At 39.6% G+C, this 27,133-nt stretch overlaps 1 protein-coding gene across 3 annotated transcripts in view; it reads right to left on the bottom strand.

Annotated features, from left to right (window-relative positions):
- CCDC175 (coiled-coil domain containing 175) overlaps positions 1-27,133 on the bottom strand; it is a 77,929-nt gene that overhangs the window by 4,577 nt on the left and 46,219 nt on the right. For all 3 annotated transcript variants that reach the window (XM_086709633.1, XM_025919895.2, XM_086709634.1), the window contains 4 exons: positions 23,262-23,341; positions 7,789-7,941; positions 5,045-5,147; positions 1,169-1,212 (listed from right to left, as the gene is read on the bottom strand). In XM_086709633.1, coding sequence (XP_086565759.1) covers positions 1,169-1,212; positions 5,045-5,147; positions 7,789-7,941; positions 23,262-23,341 — 380 coding nt within the window. The remainder of the gene's footprint in view (positions 1-1,168; positions 1,213-5,044; positions 5,148-7,788; positions 7,942-23,261; positions 23,342-27,133) is intronic.

The following is a 27,133-nucleotide window of genomic DNA, read 5'->3' as shown; positions in this document are numbered from 1 at the left end:
AAGTTGGTATTACTCTTGCAAAATAAGTATACACAGCACATTCACAAAGTCCTGTCAAAGATCTCAGGGGAAAAATGGGTTAGCAAAGGAGACTAATGACATGCTCACTGAAGTCCAACTTTTAACTGGGTAGGATGGCGGTGGTGATGGGGTGGCGCCGGCATAAAAAGCCAGCTCACCTTCAAAGCAGCACAGAATTGCAGACCATCTTCTGCATGACTTACAGCTTAAGAGCTTTAGAATCAGGCTGGATCTGAGTTTTAAAGCCCCGTAAGTTCATGAACTGTTTCGTGTTGAGCAAGTTACTTCAACTCTGAGCCTCAGTAGCTTCATCTGAAAAAGGTTAAAAGCTAAGCCAGGATCATATGTAAACCTGAAATACTTAGAAAGTGGCAAAGCAGGATTTAAACTCCATCCTGCCTGCCTTTATAGTGCTGGGGGCGGGAGGCGGGGCGTGGAGAAGCAGCAGGGCTTGGTAACACATGGAGGGTAGATGAACTTCAGACGTGACAACTGTGGCCTCAAATAGTGTGTGTTCAATTTGTGTTTCTGGCTAGGGCGTGGGGGAGTCATTCCCTTTAACCTACTCCTGGTAGAGTAGGAAGACAATTTCCCAAAGGATTACGATTTCATAGTGACATTTGGCCCCGATAAAAATAAGACAACGGTCCCAAATGGAGTCAGATCACCAACGTGAAAATTAATTTAATTACAGTTTTGGTTCTCTGGGAAATGGAATCTTACATTCCTGAATGGTCATTCAGGAATCATCTAATCACCTGATCAGCACTAGTTAGGTCATCTGCCTGATAGATGCCTGCCATCAGCTAAAGGCAAGTGATCCTGCAATAACCAGTCTGCTTTTTTTTGCTTAGTATAACTTCCCTGTTCCTGCTCCCTTCTGCCTATAAAAGTCCTCTGTTTTGTATAGCTCCTCAGAGCACCTTTTTATCTGCTAGCTTGGATGCTGCTCGATTCATGAATCATTGAATAAAGTTAATATGATATTTAAAATTTACTCACATGAATTTTGTTTTTTTAACAACATTTTAAGATGATGGTCATTGTCACTCCCTTTCAATCCTGACCTCCTACACACACACACACACACACACACACACACTTTTTAGAAATATAATATTTGTGGAGACAACACAAAAAAGCTCACCTTAACTGTAGTCTGAAATTCAGCCCACAAATCCAAATACTTCCCTAAAATAAAAATTGTCAAAATTCAAAGGTTATGGAAATCTGAAGATTTTTAGAAAAGTAATGCTATTTGTTTTCCAAAAATTATGTTTATCTACAAATTTCTACTTCCAAAATGACAGAAAAACTGGACCAGACTTGCCCTCCTACTATCAGCAAGGAGAAAATATATGAAATATATTTGTTTTCCTATCCAGTTTTCAGACACTGGGGAATGGGCAGCACAGAACTGTGGTACTTGAAAGGAGAGTACAAATGAGGCAAGCCCTGTGCTCACACGGCTTACCGCTTGGGGACACCTTCGCAGACCCGAGTGCAGACAGAATGAGGCAGGCGTGCACACAGACACAAAAACCTGGACGAAGATTAGCAAGCTGAATCTAGCAACATATAAAAACAATAGCAGCTTTTGAACAAGTGTGTTTTATCCCAGGGATTTGGTTTAACATTCAAAAATTAGCCAATGGAGGTGCACCTGGGTGGCTCGGTCAGTTAAGCGTCTGACTTCAGCTCAGGTCATGATCTCACAGTTCATGGGTTCGAGCCCCACGTCGGGCTCTGTGCTGACAGCTCAGAGCCTGGAGCCTGCATCAGATTCTGTGTCTCCCTCTCTCTGCCCCACCCCAGCTCATATTCTCCCTCCCTCCCTTTCTCTCTCTCTCTCTCTCTCAAAAATATTTTTAAAAAAATCAATGCAATTTACCCTCCTAACACCATGAAGGAGAAATCCCATGTGAGCATCTCCGTAGACGCTGGAGTAGCTGAGGTCTCACAGGCACCGCACACCTTCATGACCAACCACCTCCAATCCATACCTTGAATGCCCAGGTCAGAGCGCCCCCGCTTGGCGCCGCCCTGCAAGTGCTGCACACATCATTACTGGGGAAGTTAAGTGCACCTGTGCGACTACACTGGGTGAGAACACCTGCCATTTTGCACCTGATTTCCTGTACACTTTGCCCCATGTGCCTTTTCCCTTTGCTGATTTTACTCTGTATCCTTCACTGTAATGGGCAATAACCATAACAACTTGAGCCCGGTGGATCCTAGCTAATCACTGAGCCTAAGGATGGTCTTGAGGACCCCTATCACAACACCTGAAAGCTGCAAAATCCTGCTGAGAAAAATAAGTTCTAAACAAATGAAGATATATACGGTGTTCTTGGATTGAAAGACTTAATTTTGTTAATATGTCAATTCTCTCCAAATTGGTTTACAGAGTCGGTGCAAACCCAATTAAGATCCCGACAGGTATGTGTAATTATAGATTAATAAGCTGATTCTAAAACTTATATGGAAATCAAAAGACCTAAAATAGCCGGAATAGTTCTAAGAGTGAAGCACAAGTGTGGAGAACTTACAGTACCCAATTTCCAGGCTGAATATGAAACTACAGTAATCAGGACAGGGTGGTATTGGTGTGAAGTTAGATATTGAGAAGGAACAGATGCATCAAATGGATATCTGAAAAAGTTGGAGTAGTACAATGCTAAAAAGACAGTCTTTCCAACAATGGTGCTAGAACAACTGGATATACAGAAGAGGAAGCAATGAAATTCAACTCTTACCCCACGTGTAAACGTGAACCTGAAATGAACTGGAGATGTAGACATAACAGTGAAAACTAAAAGCTTATAAAGAAAATACTGGAGAAAATCTTTGAGAACTTGGCTTAGGCAAAAATGTCTTAGAACACAGAAAGTACTAACCTTAAAAGATGAAATAAATAAAGCAGACTTTATCCAAAGGAAAGACTTTTGTGTTTTTTTTTTAATGTTTATTTTTGAGAGAGAGACAGAGCGTGAGAGGCGGAGAGACAGAGCGTGAGAGGCAGAGAGAGAAGGAGTCACAGAATCCGAAGCAGGCTCCAGGCTCCGAGCTGTCAGCAAAGAGCCCGATGCGGGGCTCGAACTTACGGACTGAGAGATCATGAACTGAGCTGAAGTTCGACACTTAACCGACTGAGCCACCCAGGCACCCCGACTTTTGCTCTTTTCAAGACAACATTAAGAAAATGAAAACTCAAGCCTCATACTGGAAAAGGACTCATTTCCAGAATACACAAAGATTTTAACGTAACAACACAAACAACACAAAGCAATGAGCAAAAGATTTGGACAAATGGCAGACTGCATTTTCCAGAGATGGCCCCACAATATATTCCATCCCACATGTGCTTCCCAAAATGTGATGCTGACAAGGCCTCCAATTAGTGGTGGCGTCTGTGTCCCCTCCCCTTGTACTTGGGATGCTAGCTTTTGGAACATAGCAGGCCAAGCAACTACATGGAGAGTCCAGCAGAGAGCCAGCGTCAACATAAGACACACTGAGTGAGTGGGTGGCTCTTCAGATGCTTCCAGTCCCCAGCAGCCAAATTAACCCCAGACATCAAGTTGCTCCAGCTAATGTCATGCAGAGCAGACATGAGTGGTCTCTACCAGGCTCTGGCCAAATTGCCAATTTGGGAGCAAAGTAAATGATTTGTAATATTTGTTATGCTGCAATGGATAATTGGTTCAAGGCACTTCACAAAGGATGATGTACAAGTGGCCAGAAAGCACATGAAAAAATAACATCAGTCATCGGAGAAATACAAATAAAAATCACGATGAAATACCATTATATACCTATTAAAAATGGCTTAAATGTTAACAATTTTAAGGGTTCCTTTTAATTTTTTTTTTTAAGTTGGTTCACTTTTGAGAGAGAGAGAGACAGAGCATGAGCAGGGGAGGGGCAGAGGGAGAGAGAGAGAGGGAGGCACAGAATCTGAAGCAGGCTCCAGGCTCTGAGCTGTCAGCACAGAGCCCGATGTGGGGTTCAAACCCACAAACCACGAGATCATGACCTACGCCGAACTCGGATGCTTAACCGACTGAGCCACCCAAGCGCCCCAACAATTGTAAGTGTTTTGACAATTCTGAATGTTGGTGAGGATGGGGAGTATCCCATTGCTAGCGGAATGATAAATTTGTACAACCGCTTTGGCAAACTATTTTGGCAGTTTCTTACTGCCAAGTTAAACATACACTAACTATACAACCCAGCAATTCCACCCCTTGGTATTTACCCAAGAGAAATGAAAACAAATATTCACAAAAACAAGTGTAAACAAAGAGTAACCAAAACCTGGAAAAAATCCAAATGTCCTTCAGCTGGTGAATGGACAAACAAAACATGGTAGATCTTCATAATGGAATACTTAATTAAACAGCTATAAAAGGGAACAAAGCAATGAGACATGCAACACCATGAATGATCTAAAAAAAAAAAGAAAAAAAAAGCTAGCTGAGTGAAAGACATGCGGTACGAAAGTGTGCATACTCCATCATTCCATTTGTATCTAATCCTTAGTGACGGAATGCAAATCAATGGGTTCCAGGAGCCGGAGATAGGTGGGAAAGTAGCCACCAAGGGTCACCAGGGAAACAAAAATGTTCTCTATCTTACTTGGGGTGGCAGTGGTTAGAGTGGCATGTACATTTGTCAAAACTCATTGAACTTAACATGGGTGCATTTTATTGCATGCAAATCAGTAAAATTTATTTAAATAAAACAAAACATTGGGGCACCACCTGGGTGGCTCAGTTGGTTAAGCATCCGACTTCGGCTCAGGTCATGATTCCGTGGTCTGTGAGTTCGAGCCCCGCGTCAGGCTCTATAGTGACAGCTTAGAGCCTGGAGCCTGCTTCAGATTCTGTGTCTCCCTCTCTCTCTGCCCCTCCCCAGTTCATACTCTCTCTCTCTCAAGAATAAATAAACACCAAAAAAAATGTTTAATAAAACAAAACAGTTATTCTTTATATATAAAGATCACCCATGACACATTACTTACTCTGATGAGCTGTCAGTTGCCAACACAGGTCACCTGACGCGCACTTGAGGTCTTCTTCTCTTTTTTTGTATAGCTCTATGTTGTTCTTCATATAGGCAATATACTGGAATTAAAAGCATGTGACTGTTTTAAGCAGTTTAGATACTGTAGATTAATTATCCATGAGTCATTCGGCAAACATTTATTGATCCTCTGTGCCACTGACTATTCTCAGTACAGGGGTAACAGAGCAGAACTCTTGTTAAGCTTACATTCCGGTGAAGGAGATAAGGGGTCTGGCTTCCCAGTCAACATTTAAGCCCCCCAAAACACACCGCATTCAGAATATAATTTGCCGTGAGAAGAAATTAAAAGATATTCTGCTCAAATACATCATGTCCACAAACAAAATATTGCCCTGTACGCAAAATGTGCATGCAGTAAATGTGCCGAGGCAGCCATGCTGCCAGACCGGAGGAGTTTGGTGTAGGACCTCAGAGAAAGGACTTATTGAGACTGGAGACCCCACAGATTTGTTCACTCCATTCAGAGGTTTCACTGGGTTGGTAATGGAGGCAGTAGGGGCTTGGGTATTAAAATCATCACTTTCTGTTCTGACCACCCAATGCTCAGGAATGCTAAACTCCAAAGTCTCTGGGAACTCTGAAAGCACAGACTTTGGATATAAATTTGGCACTCACCCAGTTTTAAGAGAGAAACAAATACTAGAAACTACTGATAAAAAGAATCTAGAAAATGGCATCCAGTACTATAGAAGGTGTAGATGCGGAACTGTTTATAAGCCTGTTGTAGGGTCTAAACATGCAGCCTTGATCTTGTCCCAGTCTGTGTGGCTTGTTGGAAGCTTTTGTAGTAAATCAAAGTGAAAACCCTGTAAGTCAAGTCCAAGTCATCATTCCTGCCCCTCGTTGAACGTGAATCACTGTTTGTAGACTTGCCTAGTTCAGCTGGTTTCCCGTAACTCTCAAATGTTTTAACACACTGAATTGTAACTATCTATTTATTTGCGACTTCCTCAGCTAGACTATGAGCTTCCTAAGGACTTGGGGCAGTGTCTTTTTCATCTCTGTATTCATTATGCCTTCCCCAAGGCCAGGGATTCAGTGGGGGCTTAAAACATTTGCTGAGAGTAGGGATGTAATCAGCAAGATGGAGAGTGGTGAGTGAATACGAGAACAGCACAGGGTCATTCGGGGCCTCGTAGACGGTCAATAGATTAAAGAGAATTTTTAGAATCAGTGTTTTCACATAGTCATCCATTTGCTTACCCATTACTAATGTAGCAAAAACAATTCCAGGTATTTTAGTAAATAATCTATGTCATCTTGATAGGAAGACAGTCTTGTGGAATATTTCCATGGGTAGACGAAATGCCTTATGAGATTGTTTTGAGGGCGAGAAGAATGAACATGTATTGCATGCGTGCAGGTTACCGATGATGGTGCCAGGGCTCTGGAGCACATTTACCTTTCCAAAGTGCATTAGTACCTCTTATGCCACTTTAATTCTGCCAAAAAACACTGGTCCTCATACTGGTAGATAACTGCTGTGATTTAAATGATGGAAAAAATTACCCAGAGAGGTAAAGGAATGTTTCCCTTAGTGTCTTATTGCTGTGGGACGGTTTTGATTTCTCTAGCTATTAAGAGTTATTAAAAAAAATATAGAACCTCAGTTTCCTCATGTATAAAAGGAACATAATATCTTATCCACCTTAAAGGTTACTGTGAGCATCAAATGGGACTGAATCCCCCTCCCGTGGCACTGTGCAAAACCCTTGGGATCCACTGATACAGATCCTCACCTTGAGGTCAATGTAGTTTACTGGAAAAAAATGATACAATCGATACAAGACAGACAGACAACCTAATGTTTTAAATGGGTAAAAAACTTGAACAGGCACTTCACAAAGAGGTATATGCGTGGCCAACAACATATAAATAGATGCTTCATTAACCATCAGGAAAATACAAATTAAAACCACAATGGGGGACACCACTACACCCTCCCAGAATAGTTAAATGGAAAAAAAACCAAGGTTTGGTGAGAATGTAGAACCAGTGGTGTTCTCACAGGCCCCGCTGGGAGTTGCAATTACTGCAACTTCTTGAGAGACGGCACTGTGCACTAGAATGGACAGTCCACATCCCTATGGCCTTGAGATTCCACTTGAGGGGTATACCTCACAGGAGTATGTACGTATGTTCCCCCGAAATACATGTACTAGAATATTCATGGCAACACTATTTGTAATAGGCCCAATTAGAAACTGTCTCACCGCCCCCATCCACAAAGTATATAACTGTAGTACAGTCATACACTTGAATACTATACATCATTAGGGATGAATAAACCATACTACACTCAATAATAAAGATGAACCTTACAAATAGTATTGAGCAAGAGTGCATACTGTATCATTCTATACATATAATGTTCAGAAACAGACAAAACTAATCTTTGGTGTTAGAAGCCAGTATAGTGTTACCCATGTGGGGAGGCCAGTGACAGGAAGGGACACAGAAAATATCTGGATACTGTTAGCGCTTTGTTTCTTGATCTGCATGCTGGTTACCCATGTGTGCTCATTATGCGTTTCACTTATGATTTGTGCACTCTTCTATATGTACTTTAAGCTTTATTTAAAAAGTGTTAAGAGCTATACTCTCCTTTTCTCCCATAACTATTACAGGTCTAGGCAACCAGTCAAACCACCACGCAAAGTGAAGTGCTCGTGAACTTACTTTTCTTAATTTTTCATTTTCCAGGAGCAAAGCATCTACTTTTAAGTCATGTACATAGATTTCATTTTCTAAGTTCTTGAGAGTTTCAAGATGGCTTTTGATCTTATGGCTTTCTTGGTCTCGTAAGTATTTGAGTTCTTTCTTCACTTTTTCCTGCTCAAACATAAAACCCACAATTAACTCAGAGTTAAATAATCAGGACACCAGTGTATTAGATTGCCCTGAACCACATTCAGAGACGGGGGTCTAATTAATTCCTGAATTATCAGCAGAGGCTATGTGGGAAAACTTGATGTGTAAAACTCCACAGTTGATTCACTTCTGGGAAGATGGTGCAGAAAGAGGATGCTGAGCTTATCTCAACCCATGGGCACACTGAGCCACATCTGTGTAACTCTCTGTGAAAGTGGCCTGAAAACTGGCAGAACAGACTTTCACAGAGAGGGGCCACACTGAAAAGGGTAGGGGTGGTAGAGACTGGTTAGGAACCCAAACCATGGCAAAAATGACCACAAACAGGAGAGACACCACAAGAAGCCAGAGGAACAGACCCCATACCAGGCACCCCAGGCATGAGGGACTCACCGTGGGAAGACAAGTCTCCATAATATTTCACTTTGAAAAACAGTGGGGTTTAATCTCTTGAGTCTTTACGATCATCAGGGTTTACTTCCAGTACTTTAAAAAACAGTAGGCTTAGCTTTGGGAGAGCTGGAGGACAATAGGAAACTGAGTCCCCACCCTTAAAGAGTCAGCATAACAAATGACACAACATAGAAACAACTGTTTCAAAAGTAAATCTATGCAGATGTATTTACTAATCTCAGAATGTATGCAGAACGCCCCCAGTCCGAGAAAAAGGGATCTTTAGGAGACCGTTACAGAACAAAAGTGCTAGCAGACGCCATTTCTCTTCCTCGCCCCACCACCCCATGCTAGTTGGCCAGACACTTGCAGGAAACAGCAGGAATGTTCTCCGCCTATCTTGCTGGCAACTAGTGCCCTGCCCCTACATTCCTCTGCAGATCAGCCCACTCAATCTGCCCTACTCCAAAGGCATCCCTCCAAAATGGCTCCAACCATGACACCAACCATGACACCCTGCAAAACAATCCCAGCAGAGACCGGCACCACTCCAAAGTGACTCCTTCCCTGGGGAGAGAGGAAGATATCCACACATACCAGTGTACCCACAGTCCCAGTAGCTGAACCTTATGGCAGCAGCACAATGAGAGTATGCCACTGATCAGTGAGACTGCAGCCCCAGCAGACAGACTGGGGGCAGGCATCTGGATCGGAGTGCGGGCCACACGCACCATAAAGCCTCTCAGAGGATGATGGGGAGCACCCTACAGTTCTATGCAACTATAGCTTCAGCAGACGGACTGAGAGCAGGCATCTGGTCTGAATGCTGATACCACCTAACTAGAAGCCATGTGATGTCTCTTTAACGTCACAGAGACCAAACCCTTCCTGGTGCACCGACAGCAGGCAAAAAGGGCCATTACAACTGACCTGACTGAAGGCAAACGTGGCTCAGCCACAATAGTGGGCTGCACGCAACCCACAAAGAGATGCCACTGAAATGCCTGGTTCTGCTGAACAGGGAGCACCGCATCACAGGACACCATAGGACCTCTTCTTCATAAGGCCACTACTTGTAGCTGAGTTTTCTAATACATAATAAGAAACAGAGTTAGACAGAATGAGGAGACAGAGGACTATGTCCCAAATGAAAGAACAGGATAAAACCACAGCAAAAGAGCCAAATGAAACAGAAATAAGTAACATGCGTGATAAACAACTCCAAGTAATGGTCATAAAGGTATTTACTGGACTTGAGAAAAGAGTGGAAGAGCTCAGAGAGACCTTCAATAGAAATACAAAATATAAACAGAACCAGTCAGAGTGAAGAACTCAATAACTGAAATAAAAAATATACTAGAGGGAATCAATAGCAGACTACAGGAGGCAGAAGAACAAATCAGTGATATGGATGGATGCATGTTATGGAAAACAGCCAAGCTGAACAGTAAACAGAAAAAATATATAATAAAAAATGAGAACAGGCTAAGGCAACTCAGTGATATCATCAAGCATAATAATACTCACATTATAGGGATCCCAGAAGAAGAAGAGAGAGAGAACGGAGCAGAAAATTTATTTGAAGACATAATAGGTGAAAACTTCCCTAATCTGGGGAAGGCAACAGACATCTAGATCCAGGAGGTATAGAGAACCTTCAACAAAATTAAACCCAAAGAGATCCACACATAGTAATTAAAATGGCAGAAAGTAGTGATATATATAGACTTTTAAAAGCAGTAAAAAAATTTTTTTTAATTAATGAAGTAAAATAAAACAGTTAAATACGAGGGAAACTCCATAAACCTATCAGGTGTTTTTTCAGCAGAAACTTTGCGGAACCGAAGGGAGTGGCATGATATATTCAAAGTGCTGAAAGAGGGGCATCTGGCTATCTCAGTCAGTAGAGCATGTGGCTCTTGATCTCTGGGTCATGAGTTCAAACCTCATGTTGGGCTTAGAGCCTACTTAAAAAAAAATAAAAGTGAAATCAAAGTGCTGAAAGAAAAAAAAATGCAACCAAGAATAGTCTTCTCAGCAAGTATGTTATTCATAATTGAAGGAGAGATAAAGAGTTTCCCAGACAAACAAAGTCAAAGGAGTTCATGAGCACTAAAGAGGCCTTACAAGAAATGTTAAAGGGAACTCTTTGAGTGGAAAAAAACCCCCAGCATATCAGGAGTATGAAAACTATGAAAGGAAAAAATTTCACAGGGAAATGCAAACATATAATAAAAGTACATTAATCACTTATAAAACCAGTAAGGAGGTAAAACACAAAAGCAGTAAAATCAATTATATTTATAAAAATCAGTCAAGGGATACACAAAGTTTTAAAAATATAAAGTATGACATCATATACATAAACATGGGGGTTAGTAGAAATTCAGTGCTTTTAGAGTGGGTTCAAATTTAAGTGACCATCAACTTAATATGGAGTACTATACACATAAGAAATTATACGTAAACCCAATGGTAACCACAAATCAAAAACCTGTAACAGACACGCAAAAAATAAAAGAGAAATGAATCAAAGCATAACACTAAAGCTTTCAAACTCTAAGGGAAGTGAACAAGAGAAGAAGAAAGGAACAACCATGAAACAGGTAACAAAAATGGCAATAAGTACACACCTATCAATAATTACTTTGTGTGTAAATGGACTATATGCTCCAATTTAAAAACGTAGAGTGAATGAATGGATAAAAAACAAAGACCCAGCCATATGCTGCCTATAACAGATTCACTTCAGACCTAAAGACACATACAGATTGAAAGTAAAGGGATAGAAAAACATTTACCATGCAGATGGAATAGAAGCAAAAAGAAAGCTGAAGTAGCAATGTTTATATTGAGCAAAATAGACTTTAAGACAAAGACTAAACCAAGAAACAAAAAAGGACACTACATAATGATAAAGGGAGTAATCCAATAAGAGGTTATAACATTTGTATCAAACAGGAGGATATAGCAATTGTAAATATCCATGCACCCAACATGGGAATACCTACATAAGGCAACTATTAACAAACAGAGGAAGAAACTGTTTCTTTCTATTATTGTTGTATAATAATAGCAGGGGACTTTAATACTCCACTTGCATCAATGGATACACCATCCAGACAGAAAATCAACAAGGAAACAGCTTTGAATGACACGTTAGGCCAGACAGACCTGACAGGTACATTGAGAACATTTCATACAAAAACAGTGGATTACACATGGAAACTTCCCCAGAATAGATTATATCTTAGGCCATAAAACAAGTGTCAATAAATCAAAAAAGTCTGAAATCAAATCACACATCTTTTCTTACCACAGCAATACGATACTAGAAATCAATCACAAGAAAAAAATCTGGAAAGAACATAAATACACGGACTTAAATAACAAACGACTGAACAATGAATGGGTCAACCAAGGTATCAAAGAGGAAATAAAAAAATACATGAGACAAATGAAAAAACAGTGGTCTAAAATCCTTGGGATGCAGGAAAAGCTCTTCTCAAAGGAAAGATTACAGTAACAGAGGACTACCTCAAGAAGCAAGAAAAATGTCAAATAAAAAACTTTACCTTACACCTACAGGAGCTAGAAAAAGAACAAAGCCCAAATCCAGTAGAAGAAAGGAAATAATAAAGATTACAGCAGAAATCAATGAAATAGAAACTAAAAAAACAATAGAACAGATCAATGAAATCATGACCTGGGCCTTTGAAAAGATCAATGGAATTGATAAACTGCTAGCTAGACTCATCCAAAAAAAAAAAAAAAAAAAAAAGGAGGACCCCCCCCCCCAAAAAACCCAGAAATGAATGAGTAGAAATAACAACGGACACCACAGAAATACAAGGGATTATAAGAGAATATTGTGAAAAATTACATGCCAAAAAATTGGACAACCTACAAAAAAATGGATATATTCATAGAAACATATAACCTCCCAAAACTAAATCAGAAAAAAATAGAAAACCTGAACAGATCAATTACTATCAATGAAATGAAATCAATAATCAAAACACTCCCAATAAACTAAGTCCAGGACCAGATGGCATCAAGGCTGAATTCCACCAAATTTTTTTTTTAGTTTATTTATTTATTTATTTTATAGAGAGAAAGAGAAACTGTGAGCAGGGGAGGGGAAGAGAGAGAGGTATAGAAAGAGAGAATCCCAAGCAGGCTCCATACTGTCAGTGCAGAGCCTGACACAAGGCTTGAACCCATGAACTGTGAGATAATGACCTGAGCTGAAATTAAGAGTCAGATGCCTAACCGACTAAGCCACCCAGGAGTCCCTCTACCAAACATTTAAAGAAGAGTTAATACCCATTCTTCTCAAACTATTCCAAAAAATAGAAGAAGAAGGGAAGTTTCCAAATTCATTCATTTTGATTGCAAAACCAAATAAAGACATTATAAGAAAAGGAATCTACAGACTAATATCTCTGATGAACACAGATATAAAAATCCTCAACAAATTATTAGCAAACTGGATCCAACAGTACTTTTATTCCAGGGATGCAAGCATGGTTCAATATTCATAAATCAATCAATGTGATACATCACATCAACAAAAGAACAGAGAAAAACCATAGGATCATCTCAATAAATGCAGAAAAAGCATTTGACAAAACATAACATCCATTTGTGATAAAACCTCTCAACAAAGTTGGTCAAGAAGGAACATACCTCAATATAGTAAATGCCATATATGAAAATCCCACAGCTAACATCTTACTAAATGGTGAAAAACTGAGAAATTTTCCTCTAAGATCAGGAACAAGACAAGGATGTTCACTTTCACCACTTTTATTCAACATAGTGCTAGAAGCCCTAGCCACAGCAATCAGACAAGAAAAAAGAAATAAAAGATATCCAAATCAGTAAGGAAGAAGTAAAAATCTCATGATTTACAGATGACATAATACTATATACAGAAAACCCTAAAGACTACTGGAATTGATAAATGAACTCAGTAAAGTCATAGGATACAAAATTTATTTACATAAATCTGTTGTATTTCTAAACATTAATAATGAAGTAGCAGAAAGTAAAATAAAAAAACAATCCCAGGGGCGCCTGGGTGGCGCAGTCGGTTAAGCATCCGACTTCAGCCAGGTCACGATCTCGCGGTCCGTGAGTTCGAGCCCCGCGTCGGGCTCTGGGCTGATGGCTCAGAGCCTGGAGCCTGTTTCCGATTCTGTGTCTCCCTCTCTCTCTGCCCTTCCCCCGTTCATGCTCTGTCTCTCTCTGTCCCAAAAATAAAAACGTTGAAACAAAGAAAAAAAAAAATTAAAAAAAAAAAAATCCCATTTACAGTTATATCAAAAACAATAAGATCCATAGGAATAAACTTAACCAAGGGGGTGAAAGACCTGTACTCTGAGAGCTATAAAAACACCGATGGAAGAAATGGAGGATGACACAAACTAATGAAACAATATGCCATGGTCATGGGTTGGGAGAACAAATATTGTTAAAATGCCCATACTACCCCCAAAAATCCATAAATTTAATACAGTCTCTATCAAAACAAAAACACTTTCTAAAGAACTGGATTAAATAATTCTAAAATTTGAATAGAACCACAAAACACTCCAAATTGACGAAGTAATCATGAGAAAGCAAACGAAGCTGGAAGTATCACAATTCCAGATTTTAAGAGACACTACAAGGCTGCAGTAATCAAAACAGTATGGTATTGGCACAAAAAGAGACACAGATCAATGGAAAAATAGAGAACCCAGAAATAAACCCATGCTTATATGGCCAATTAATCTATGACAAAGAAGGCATGAGTATACAATGGGGAAAAGACAGTCTCCTCAATAAATGGTACTGAGAAAACTGAACACCTTACATGCAAAAGAATGAAACTGGATCACTTTCTTACCCTAAACACAGAAATAAACACAAAATGTATTAAAGACCTAAATGTCAGACTGAAAACCATAAAATTACTAAACAAAAACATAGGCAGTAATTTCTTTCACATCAGCCATAGAAACATTTTCCTAGATAGGTCTCCTCAAGCCAGGGAAACAAAAACAACAATAAACTATTGGGACTACATCAAAATAAAACATCTTTACACAGTGAAGGAAATCCTCAAAACAAAAGGCAACCTACTGAATGGAAGAAGATATTTGCAAATGATATATCTGATAAGGGGTTAATATCCAAAATATATATAAAGAACTTTTTTTTTAAATGTTTAGTTTTGAAAGGCAGAGAGACAGAACACTAGTGGAGGAGGGGCAGAGAAAGCAGGAGAGATAATCTATCTGCAGCAGGCTCCAGGCTCTGAACTGTCAGCACAGAGTCCAACATGGGGCTCGAACTCATGAACTGCAAGATCACGACCTGAGCTAAAGATGGACGCTTAACTGACTGAGCCACCCAGGTGCCCTTATATAAAGAACTTACAAAGCCCAACACCAAACAAGCAAACTAACAATCTGGTTAAAAAATGCACAGAGGACCTGAATAGACATTCTTCCAAAGAAGACACACACATGGCCAACACACACACAAAAAGATGCTTAACATCTCTAATTATCAGGGAAATGCAAATCAAAACTACAATGAGAAATGGTGGAATAGGAGAATCCTAAGCACACTTCATCCCACAGATACACCTAGATAACACCCACATCAGTGCAAATACCTCACTGAACAACCCCAAAACTGTCAGAACAGACTCCACAGCTAAATGTAGAGAAGAGGCCACAATGAAGAGGAGAGGAAGGGCACAGACATGATCAGGAGCCAAACTGATCCGTGGGAGGAAGGGACACCACAAGCATACAGAGGGGAGAGGAAAAGACTCCTCACCAGGCACCCCAGGCAAAGGGGACCAGCATTAGGAAGACATATTCCCATAACATATGGCTTTGAAAACCAGTAGGGTCTAACTTTGTGAGTTCTTACAGTTAGTGTGTTTACGAATCAGTGGGTTGGGCTCTGGGATGGCTAGAGAACAATAGAAAACTGAGTTCCTGCCCTTAAAGGCAAAGCCCAACAAACAGCCCAGCTGACATACAGCATGGAAGCAGCAGTTTGAAAAATGCCTGGGGCATACAGGAAGGATATTTATTTATTAATCTCAGAACTGTGCTGTAAGGACAGGGATGGTTGAGAGATTTCTCCAAGAAAAATAGAGCTGGCAAGCACCGTTTCCCTTCCCACCCCCTCCCACCCCAGACTAGATACACAAACACCCTCAGGAACCAGCACAGCGCAAATGCTTTCCACCTAGTTTGCTCTTCCTCAAACCTCTCCCCTCCAACTTGGTGAGGCAATTTTCTAAAGTGGCTCCAGGTCCCCTCCCACAGAGGACTGGCAGTGACCTTGCTGGCACCACATGCCCCGACCCTGCATTTTCTGCAGAGCAGCCCTTGGCAGTTATCTAGGCCACAAGTTCTCTCCTGCAGCAGACCAGTGCACAACTTTCTAACAATGTGCACCCACCCCCACATGCTCTTATGGACTTGTCCTTGGCAGGAGTCCGTCCGAAGTGGTGCCACAAGCTGACAGTGTGCAAGCAGCCCCAATGGGGCCAGCACCACTCCAAAGTGACTCCTGTTCCTGGAAGTGGGGAAGATAACTGCGTACATTAGTCTGAAACCCCAGCAGTGGGCTGGGGGCAGACATATGGTTTACCTTCAGGTCTCATCCACCAATGAAAGCTTCTCAGAGGACAATACAGGGAGAGCATCTTGGTGTTCAGTGCTACCACACCTCTGGAAAATGCCTGGTCTGACTCAGCTCAAGTCCACAGCAGCCCTAAACTGGCCCAAGAACAACACAGGGACCAAGTCCTGCCAACAACAAGCAGAGAGAGCCACTGAAGACACCTGGATCAAAGGCAAATGCAGCTCCAACACAGAAGTAGGGTACATGCAACACATGTAGGAGATAAGCGTGAAGTGCCAGGTTCTTGTGAACAAGGGACACTGCACTACAGGGCACTACAGGACTCTTCTTCATTAGGCCACTGCTTTCAAGATCAGGATATGCAGCTGACTTTCTTAATACAGAGGAACAGATACCCAGAGTTCAGCAAAGTGAGGAGACAGAGGAATATGTCCCAAATGAAAGAACAGGACAGTATCACAGCAGGAGACCTAAATCAAATGGAAATAAGTAATATGCCTAATAGAGAATTTAAATCAATGGTCATAAAGATACTCACTGGACTGGAGAAGAGTGGAGGGCGCCAGTGAGACCCTCAACAAAGAGAAAACGTAAAAGAAAATCAGAGATGAAGAACACAATAACTAAAATAAAAAATATGCTAGTGGGAATAGTTGGTAGACTAGAGGAAGCAGAAGAATGGATCAGTGACCTGGAGGATACAGTAATGGAAAGCAATCAAGCTGAACAGGAGAGAGAGAGAGAAAAAAGACTAACAAAAATGAAAATAGATTAAGGAAATTCAATGACACCATCAAGCATTAAAACATTCGCGATATAGGAATCCCAGGAGAAGAGTTAGAAAAGAGGGCAGAAAATCTATTTGAAGATATAAGAGTTGAAACATCACTAATCTGGGGAAGGAAATATACATCCAGATCCAGGATGCACAGAGAGCCACTCCCCCCCCAAATCAATCCATAGATATCCACATCAAGATACATAGTAGGGGCACCTACTATGGGTTAAGTATCCAACTTTGGCTCAGGTCATAATCTCTCAGTTTGTGAGTTCAAGTCCTGCATCCAGCTCTGTGCTGACAGTGAGGAGCCTGCTTGGGATTCAATCTCTCTCTCTCTGCCTCTACCCCACTTGTGTGCTCTCTCTCTCTCTCTTTCAAAAATAAGTAAATAAACTTGAAAAAAATAAAGTTAAAAAAAAAGACACCTAATAATTAAAGTGGTAGAAAGCAGTGATGGAGAATATCTAAAGCAGCAAGAAAAAGGAAACAGTTGCATACAAGGAAAACCCCATAAGGCCATCAGCTGATTTTTCAGCAGAAACATTGCATACCAGAAGGGAGGGGCTGATATACTCAAAGTGCTAAAAGGAAAAAGCCTGCATCCAAGAATAATCTACTCAGGAAGGCTATCATTCAGAAAGGAGTTTGGATAGTTTCCCAGACAATCTAAAGTTAAAGGAGTTTATGACCACTAAACCAGGCTCACAAGAAATGTTGAGGGGAATTCTTTGAGTGGAAAGGAAAGACCATAAGCAGGAGTAAGAAAAATAGGAAGCACAAAAGTAGTAAAATTAAGCATATCTATATAAATCATTTAAGGGATTCACAAAATAAAAGGATATGAAGTATAATACCATATACCTAAAACATTGGGGCAGGGGGACGGAGTAAAACTTGACTGCTTTTAGAATAGGTTCAAACTTAAGTGACCATCAATTTAATATAGACTTCTATATGTATAAGATGTTATACATAAACCTAATGGTAACCACAAATCAAGAACTGGTAACAGATATGCAAAAAATAAACAGAAAAAATCCAAGTATATCACTTAAAAAAGCCAGCATACTGTGAGAATAAAGCAAGAGAAAACAAGAACAGAGAAGAATTACAAAACAACCATACAAGTAACAAAATAGCAATAAGTACATACCTATCAATAATTACTTTGAATGTAAATGGACTAAACACTCTAATCAAAAGACATACGGTGATGGAATGGATAAAAAAGCAAGACCCATCTGTATGCTGCCTACAAGAGACTCATTTCGGACCTAAAGATACATGCAGATTAAAAGTGATGGAAAAGCATTTGTCATACAAATGGAAGTGAAAAGAAAGCCAGGGTAGTAATACTTATACTGGACAAAATAGACTTTAAAGCAAAGACTCTAACAAAAGGCAAAGAAAGACATCATGTAATCATAAAGGGAACAATCAACAATGGGGATATTTCTAAATATTTCTGCACCCAACATGGAAGACACAAATACATAGCAGTTAATAACAAATATAAGAAAGTAATCAATAGTAATAGAATAATAGGAGACTTAAATACCCCACTTGCATCAATGGATAGATCATCCAAACAGAAAATCAATATGGAAACAGTGGCTTTGAATGACACATTGGACCAGATGGATTTAACAGATATATTCAGAATATTCCATTCTAACACAGTGGAATACAAATCCTTTTCAAGTGCACATGGGACATTTATCAGAATAGATCACATGTTAGGCCACAAAACAAGTCTCAACAAATTCAAAAAGACTGAAGTTATTACCATGCATCCTTTGTGACCACAATGCTATGAAACTAGAAATCAACCACAAGAAACATTTGGAAGGAACACAAATACATGGAGCTTAAGTAACATGCTACTAAGCAGTGACTGGATCAACCAAGAAATCAAAGAGGAAATTAAAAAAAAAAGTGGAGGGGCGCCTGGGTGGCGCAGTCGGTTAAGCGTCCGACTTCAGCCAGGTCACGATCTCGCGGTCCGTGAGTTCGAGCCCCGCGTCGGGCTCTGGGCTGATGGCTCAGAGCCTGGAGCCTGTTTCCGATTCTGTGTCTCCCTCTCTCTCTGCCCCTCCCCCGTTCATGCTCTGTCTCTCTCTGTCCCAAAAATAAATAAACGTTGAAAAAAAAAAATTAAAAAAAAAAAATAAATAAAAAAATAAAAAAATAAAAAAAGTGGAGAGAAATGAAAAATGGAAACATAACAGTCCAAAATTTTTGATATGCAGCAAAAGCTGTTCTAAGAGGGAAGTTTATAGCAATACAAGCTTTATTCAAGAAGATAGAAAAATCTCAAATAAAAAACCTAATCTTACACATAAAGGAGCTAGAAAAAGAAGAACAAAGCCAAAAACGAGTAGAAGGAAGGAAATAATAAAGATTAGAGCAGAAATAAATGAAATAGAAACTAAAAAAAAAAAAAAAAACACAATAGAACAGATGAATAAAATCAGGAGCTGGTTCTTTGAAAAGATCAACAAAATTGATAAACCTTTGGCCAGACTCATCAAAAATAAAAAAATAAAATAAAAAGAGAGAGAGAGAAAGGACTCAAACAAAATCAGAAATGAAAGAGGAGAAATAACCACAGAAATACAAAGGATGGCAGGAGAATATCATGAAAACTCATATGCCAACAAATTAGACAACCTAGAAGAAATGGAAGCAAATAACTTCCCAAACTATATAACTTCCCAAAACTAACTCAAACATTCAAAAAAAAAGTTAATACCTGTTCTTCTCAATCTATTCCAAAAAAAAAAAAAGAAAAAGAAGGAAAGCTTCCCAATTCATTCTATGAGGCCAAGTACCACCCTAATACCCAAACCGGATAAAGGCACTATAAAAAAAGGAAGCTACAGACCATTATCTCTGATGAACACAGATGCAAAAATCTTCAACAAAACATCAGCAAACTGGATCCAACAGTACATTAAAAAATTATTCACCGGGATCCAGTGGGATTTATTCCTGGGATGCAAGTGTGTTTCAATATTTGCAAATCAATTAACATGATACATCACATCAACAAAGAAATGGAGAAAAATCATATGATCATATAATCATTTCAATAGATACAGAAAAAACATTTGACCAAGTGCAATATCCATTCATGATCAAAATCCTCAACAAAGATGTGAAGAGAACATACTTCAAACATAATAAAGGCCTTATATGAAAACCCCACAGCCAACATCAGACTCCGTGGTAAAAAACTGATAGCTTTCTCCCTAAGATAAGGAACAACACAAGGACATCCACTCTCACAACGTTTTTTTAACATAGTACTGGAAGTCTGAACCACAGCAATCAGACAAGAAAAAGATATAAAAGGCACCCAACTTGGTAAGGAAAAAGTAAAAATGTCACTATTTGCAGATGACATGACACTCTACATAAAAGCCCTGAAGAATTCACCAAAAACTACTAGAATGGATACATGGATTCAGTATGTTTGCAGGATGCAAAATCAGTATACAACCCATTGCATTTCTATACACCAATAATGAAGTAGCAGAAAGAGAAATTAAGAAAATAATCCCATTTACAATTGTACCAAAAATAATAAAATACCTAGGAATAAACTTAACCATGGAGGTGAAAGACCAGGACTATAAAACACCAATGAAAGAAATTGAAGATGACAGAAACAAATGGAAAGATATTCCATGCTCATGGATTGGGAGAACAAATATTGTTAAAATGTCCATACTACCCAAAGCAATCTACAGATTTAATACAATTCCTATCAAAATACCAACAGCATCTTTCACAGAGCTAGCATTAGATCATCCTAAAATTTGTATGGAACTGCAAAAGATCCTGAATAGCCAAAGCAATCATAAAAAGGACTGGGGGTATCACAATTACAGATTTCAAGATATACTACAAAGATATTCTACTAGATCTTGAAATCACAGATTTCATATACTATAAGATATACTACTGATTACTACTGTTCTGTAGTAATCAAAACAGTATGGTACTGGCACAGATAGACATAGAGACCATCAGAACAGAATAGAGAGCCAAGAAATTAGAACACAATTGTATGGTCAATTAATCTTTGACAAGGGAGGCAAGAATATGCAAAAGATGGTCTTCAACAAATGGTGATGGGAAAACTGAACATCTACACGCAAAAGAATGAACTAGATCACTCTTAAACCATAGACAAAAATAAACTCAAAATGCATTAAAGACCCAAATGTAAAACCTGAAACCAGAAAAATCCTAGAAGAGAGTACAGGCAGTAATTTCTCTGACATCAGCTCCCGAGGCAAGGGAAACAAAAGCAAAAATAAACTATTGGGACTACATCAAAATAAAAAGCTTCCACACAGCAAATGAAACAATCAACAAAACTGAACGAGAGCCTAATGAAGAGGAGGAGATATTTGCAAATGACATACCAATGGAGGTTTAGCATCCAAAAATAGAAAGAACTTCTACACTCAACACTAAAAAAAACCAAGTAATCCAATTTAAAAATGGGCAAAAGACATGAATAGACATTTCTCCCAAGACATACAGATGGCCAATAGACACATGAAATGATGCTCAACATCATCCATCATCAGGGAAATGCAAACCAAAAACATGAGTGGGATGCCTGGGTGACTCAGTTGGTTGAGCATCTCCTTCTTGATTTTGGCTCAGGTCATGATCTCGCAGTTTGTGGGATCAAGACCCTCATTAGGCTCTGCACTGACAGCACAGAGCCTGCTTGGGATTCCCTCTCTCCCTCTCTCTCTCTCTGTCTCTGCCTCTCCCCCACTTGTGCTCACTCCCTCTCAAAATAAACAAACATTAAAAAAAAAAAAAAACCCAAACCATGAGATATCACTTCACACCTGTCAGAACGGCTAAAATAAAAAACTCAAGAAACAACAAGTGTTGGCAAGGATGCGGAGGAAAAGGAATACTTGGGCACTGTTGGTAGGAATGCAAACTGGTACAGCCACTGTGGAAGACAGTATGGAGATTCCTCAAAAGATTAAAAATAGAACTACCCTACAATCCAGCAATTGTACTACTGGATATTTGCCCAAAGAATATGAAAATGCTAATTCAAAGTGATGTATCCATATCCATATCTCTATATCTATCTCTATATCTCTATATCTATATTTATACCTACATCTATCTCCTATGTTTATTGCAGCATTATTAACAATAGACAAGATATGGAAGCAACCAAATTGTCCATGGATAGATGAATGGATTTAGAAGATGAGGTACATATGTGCAATGGAATGTTAGTCATTAAAATGAATGAGATCTTGCCATTTGTGACAACATGGATGGACCTGGATTGTATAATGCTAAGTGAAATAAGTCAGAGAAAGACAAATACCATATGACTCACTCTTAAACGACATTTAAGAAAACAAAAACAAAAACAGAAAAAAAAAAGAGACACCTCCCCCTCCCCCAGACTCTTAAATACAGAGAACAAACTGGTAGTTATCAGAGGGGAGGTGGGTGCAGGGATGGGTGAAGTAAATGAAGGGGATTAAGAGTATACTTATTGGGATAAGAATTGAGTAATGTATAGCATTGTTGAATGATTAAATTGTACATCTGAAACTAATATAACACTGTATGTTAATTATATTTGAATAAAAAATAAATAAAACTCCAAAGCTCTGGGAAGCAAGGCCATGGACTTAAGTTAGACAATTAAGACAAATAAGTTGTTGAGACAACTTTATAAATCTGATATTTGAACAACTGTATGCCAAAAATGGGGAAGAGGGAAGTGAAATTTATTGAGGCTTTTTCAGTGAGGATTTAATTTTTTTTTGAAGAGAAAAGAATATAATTTAATGGATTTTTCAGAATATTCTACTGAATTCTCTGTTTGATTCTTAGTTATTATACTGTTACAAGTCACATAATCTTTAGTCATTGTATGACCATCACTAGGAGCATCTTACCAAGCAAATAGAATTGCATATATACTTACTAGTTCTTTTCCCCTTCATATTTCTCTATACCCACATGTTAAAAGTTACTTCTGATATCAATGCTTCTCAAAAATAGAATGTTTCTAGTTTTAATTAACCAATTCTACATACACGTTTATCATTACTGATTATAAATTTTATAAAGGTAGTAAATGTCTCTTTACATGCTCTCATTTCATCTACTCTCACCCCATCTCTGCAACCTTTGTGCATTTATCCTAATATTCATAGGAATTTAACAGAATAAGAGATCTAAAAAGAACCTTAGGAAGCATCATCCCATCTCTACCTCATGAATAAGAAAACTGAGGCCCTCCCCCCCAAGGATATGCTCATGATTACATGTTAGTTGCATCTAGAGTCTCGCTCTCCATATACACACGCACACACACACCATATTATGGTTTGTATATATCAGTATTCCAATAAAAGCAAGAAGAATGAATACACTGACTCTTTACCGAGTTGCTGAAAAATCTTGAAAAGTCTCTTGCCATTTGAGAAGTGTAATCGTTCAGTAAATTCTGCTCCTGCTTTTGTGCTATATAAAAGAAAAAGAAAAAATAACTGCCCACAATGTTTAGTTTAAAAAATTAATCAAAATAAGGCATGTGTCTAGTTTTAAAAGTCAAATACTATGGGGCACCTGGCCGGTTCAGTCGGTTAAGTGTTTGACTTTGATTCAGGTCATGTTCTCACAGTTGGTGAGTTCGAGCCCCTCATCAGGCTCTCTGCCGTCAGCATAGAAACCACTCTGCACCCTCTGTGCTGCTCCCCCTGCCCCACCCCTTCCCTGCTGGTTCTCTCTCTCAAAATAAATAAATACAGGGGCGCCTGGGTGGCGCAGTCGGTTAAGCGTCCGACTTCAGCCAGGTCATGATCTCGCGGTCCGTGAGTTCGAGCCCCGCGTCAGGCTCTGGGCTGATGGCTCAGAGCCTAGAGCCTGTTTCCGATTCTGTGTCTCCCTCTCTCTCTGCCCCTCCCCCGTTCATGCTCTGTCTCTCTCTGTCCCAAAAATAAATAAACGTTGAAAAAAAAAAAATCCTCTCTTTAAAAAAAAAAAATTAAAAAAAAAAATAAATAAATAAATAAATACACTTAAAAAAAAAGTTAAATACTATTATAAGGCTTAAAACAAAAAATAGAAGTTAGATGGTTTCCAATGCAGTGCCTTCCAATGCAGATGTTTCCAACGCAGTGCAGTATCTGACTCCTCAGAATCAACAACTTTTAAACTCAACTTTTTCTTCTTCTATTTTCTTAAAAAATGCTTATATGACTATTTCTTGATTTGTCACTTTAAGACACTTTCTATCTTCTTCCTAATATAGAAAGTAGCACACTTACTCTCACCCCTACATCCCCACGTGCACTTTTTTTTAATTTTTTTTTTTCAACGTTTATTTATTTTTGGGACAGAGAGAGACACAGCATGAACGGGGGAGGGGCAGAGAGAGAGGGAGACACAGAATCGGAAACAGGCTCCAGGCTCCGAGCCATCAGCCCAGAGCCTGACGCGGGGCTCGAACTCACGGAGCGCGAGATCGTGACCTGGCTGAAGTCGGACGCTTAACTGACTGCGCCACCCAGGCGCCCCCCCACGTGCACTTCTAATCTCCCCATAAAGTCATGTTTTTTAAAGCGAATTTTAACTATATTTTTAAAAAAGATTTTGTTTTTAAGTAATCTTTACACCCAACATGCGGCTTGATCAAGAACCTTCGATCAAGAGTCACATGCTCTACCAACTGAGCCAGCCGGGTGTCCCTAATTTTAACTATTTAGATTATGACAATGTAAACATTCACAGATGAGACAAATGGTGTCGTATGATTATTCCTCCCCTCCTGTATAATTTTTTGTTTTTCCTGGAGCTAAAAATACCTCATTTTTTATTTCCTTAGTTTTCCATGTACACATTAATTCATATCTAAATCTATAATAGAATTATAAAATCTTTCCAAATATTACTTCCCACGTGGTCAAACACCTTAGGTGATCTACCAGTTTCATATCTCTTCCCTCCCCCCCTCCCCCCGCCCCACCCACCCCTTGCCCACCGCGGCCTTCTCTTTTCTGAGCACTTGGGACTTTCCTTTGCATTCCCCTTATGTTGGACCTCCTGTTTCCTGAATTTCGTGTCCTTTTCAAGTTATTCCGAGCAAATTCTCTACTAGCTTCCTGAGACAGAGTAAATGAGAAATTTTGATATCTTATATATCTAAACATGTCTCTATTCTCTATTCATATTTGACTAATAGTTTGGATGGGTATCTAATGTTAGATATTATTTTCTCTCAGAATTTTGAAGGCAATGTCTTTTTTTAGTATAATAGTACAGTTAAGAAGCCTAAAACCATTCTGATTGCTCATCTTTTGAGTGAGATCTGCTTTTTCTCTCTAGAAGCCTTTGGAATATTCTTTTTTAGCCTGAAATCCCACAATGATGTGACTTACTGTCTTTTCCTTTAGAAACTGCACTGGGGATTTGATGGGCCTTTTCAAATAGGAAACTCATATTCTCCAATTCTGAGAAATATTTTTGTATTATTTCTTGGATAACTTTATCCTTTCCATTTTCTTTTCTGGCCTCATATTAATTAAATATTCAACATCTCAGAATGGTCTTCTAATTTTCTTACTCTTTTATCCTATTCCTCAACTCCTTATTTTGTTCTATTTTTTGAGAGATTTCCTTTTCTTATAATCCTATTAAATGTTAAGAGTTTCGTTGTCAGGGGTGCCTGGATGGCTCAGTCGGTTAAGCTTATGACCTCGGCTCAGGTCATGATCTCACTGCTCCCGAGATGGAGCCCCAACAGTCAGTCTCTGTGCTGACAGTTCAGAGCCTGAAGCCCATTTCAGATTCTGTGTCTCCCTCTCTCTCTGCCCCTCCCCTGATTGTGCTCTCTCTCTCTCTCAAAAATAAATAAACATTAAAAAATTTTTTTTTAATTTTTTTTTTTCAACGTTTATTTATTTTTGGGACAGAGAGAGACAGAGCACGAACAGGGGAGGGGCAGAGAGAGGGAGACATAGAATCGGAAACAGGCTCCAGGCTCTGAGCCATCAGCCCAGAGCCTGACGCGGGGCTCGAACTCACGGACCGCGAGATCGTGACCTGGCTGAAGCCGGACGCTTAACTGACTGCGCCACCCAGGCGCCCCTAAAAAAATTTTTTTAATACAATAAAATATTGGTTATAGTTTTCATTTCTAGGAGCTCTTTCCTGTTTCTCTGTTCTTTTTCATACATGCAATATATTTTTTCTCTATGAATGTAACTTTAAGATATATTCTCGAAAACATATAGAATGTATATTTTCTTTAAATTTTTTTTTTTTTAACGTTTATTCATTTTTTTGGGACAGAGAGAGACAGAGCATGAACGGGGGAGGGGCAGAGAGAGAGGGAGACACAGAATCCGAAACAGGCTCCAGGCTCTGAGCCATCAGCCCAGAGCCCGACGCGGGGCTCGAACTCACGGACCGCGAGATCGTGACCTGGCTGAAGTCGGACGCTTAACCGACTGCGCCACCCAGGCGCCCCTATATTTTCTTTAATATATAGACTATATATACATTATGCATAATATATAGAGAACAGACATTCTCTAAGAAGATGTATCTTTAAAAGCATTCTTGTATTCATTGTGTCATCTGTTTCCACCAACTTCTGTTTTTCTGTCTGCTTTAGTTTCTGCCTTTCACATTGGAGTTTTTCCTGAGGTGTCTGGTGATCCTTGACTATCTAATCCTATTTAAGCATGAGGCACTAAAAGGCTCAGTTCCTGGGTGGGTTTCACTGTACGGTGATCAGGAAGGGACCAGCCATTTTGTCGGAGGATCCTCAAATGTTAGATTATGTGGGGCTTTTCTCTGGAACTGTTTAGTTTCCTTAGAGAAGAATCCAACCATCTCCTTTTCAAGAGTGGGGAAGGGATTACAGGACAGTCACACACACAATGGGCTGGCAGCCTTCATCAAGTTCAGCAGTGGAAGGGGGTCTCTGTATAGCGTCCGTCTTCCACCCTCTGTCATATCTGATATCCTGCAGTTTAGAACCCCCTGGTCTGACTTCTCTGCCAGCACTGGGAGGAGTAGTCAGTCGCTCAGCTGCACAGAAGATGGCATCTGACCTGGAGGTCTAACCGCTTGTTATAAAGATTTTCAACCAATCTTCAACCCTGTGACTCATTTCAGCTTCCCAGTATCAGGGTCCTCCAATGCCCAAGACTTGCCAGGTCCTTGCTTTCATGGTGTGCTTTTTATGCAGGCACTTGCTAGTCACACTTCCCTTCCTGTTAATTCTTCTAGCCAATTCTACCTTCTAAA

The sequence above is a fragment of the Puma concolor genome, chromosome B3, assembly GCF_028749965.1.
Source record: "Puma concolor isolate L17-30 chromosome B3, mPumCon1.1.hap2, whole genome shotgun sequence".
Taxonomy (NCBI): domain Eukaryota; kingdom Metazoa; phylum Chordata; class Mammalia; order Carnivora; family Felidae; genus Puma; species Puma concolor.
The sequence above is the reverse complement of the archived record's forward strand: the minus strand, read 5'-3'. Positions and strand labels throughout refer to the sequence as shown.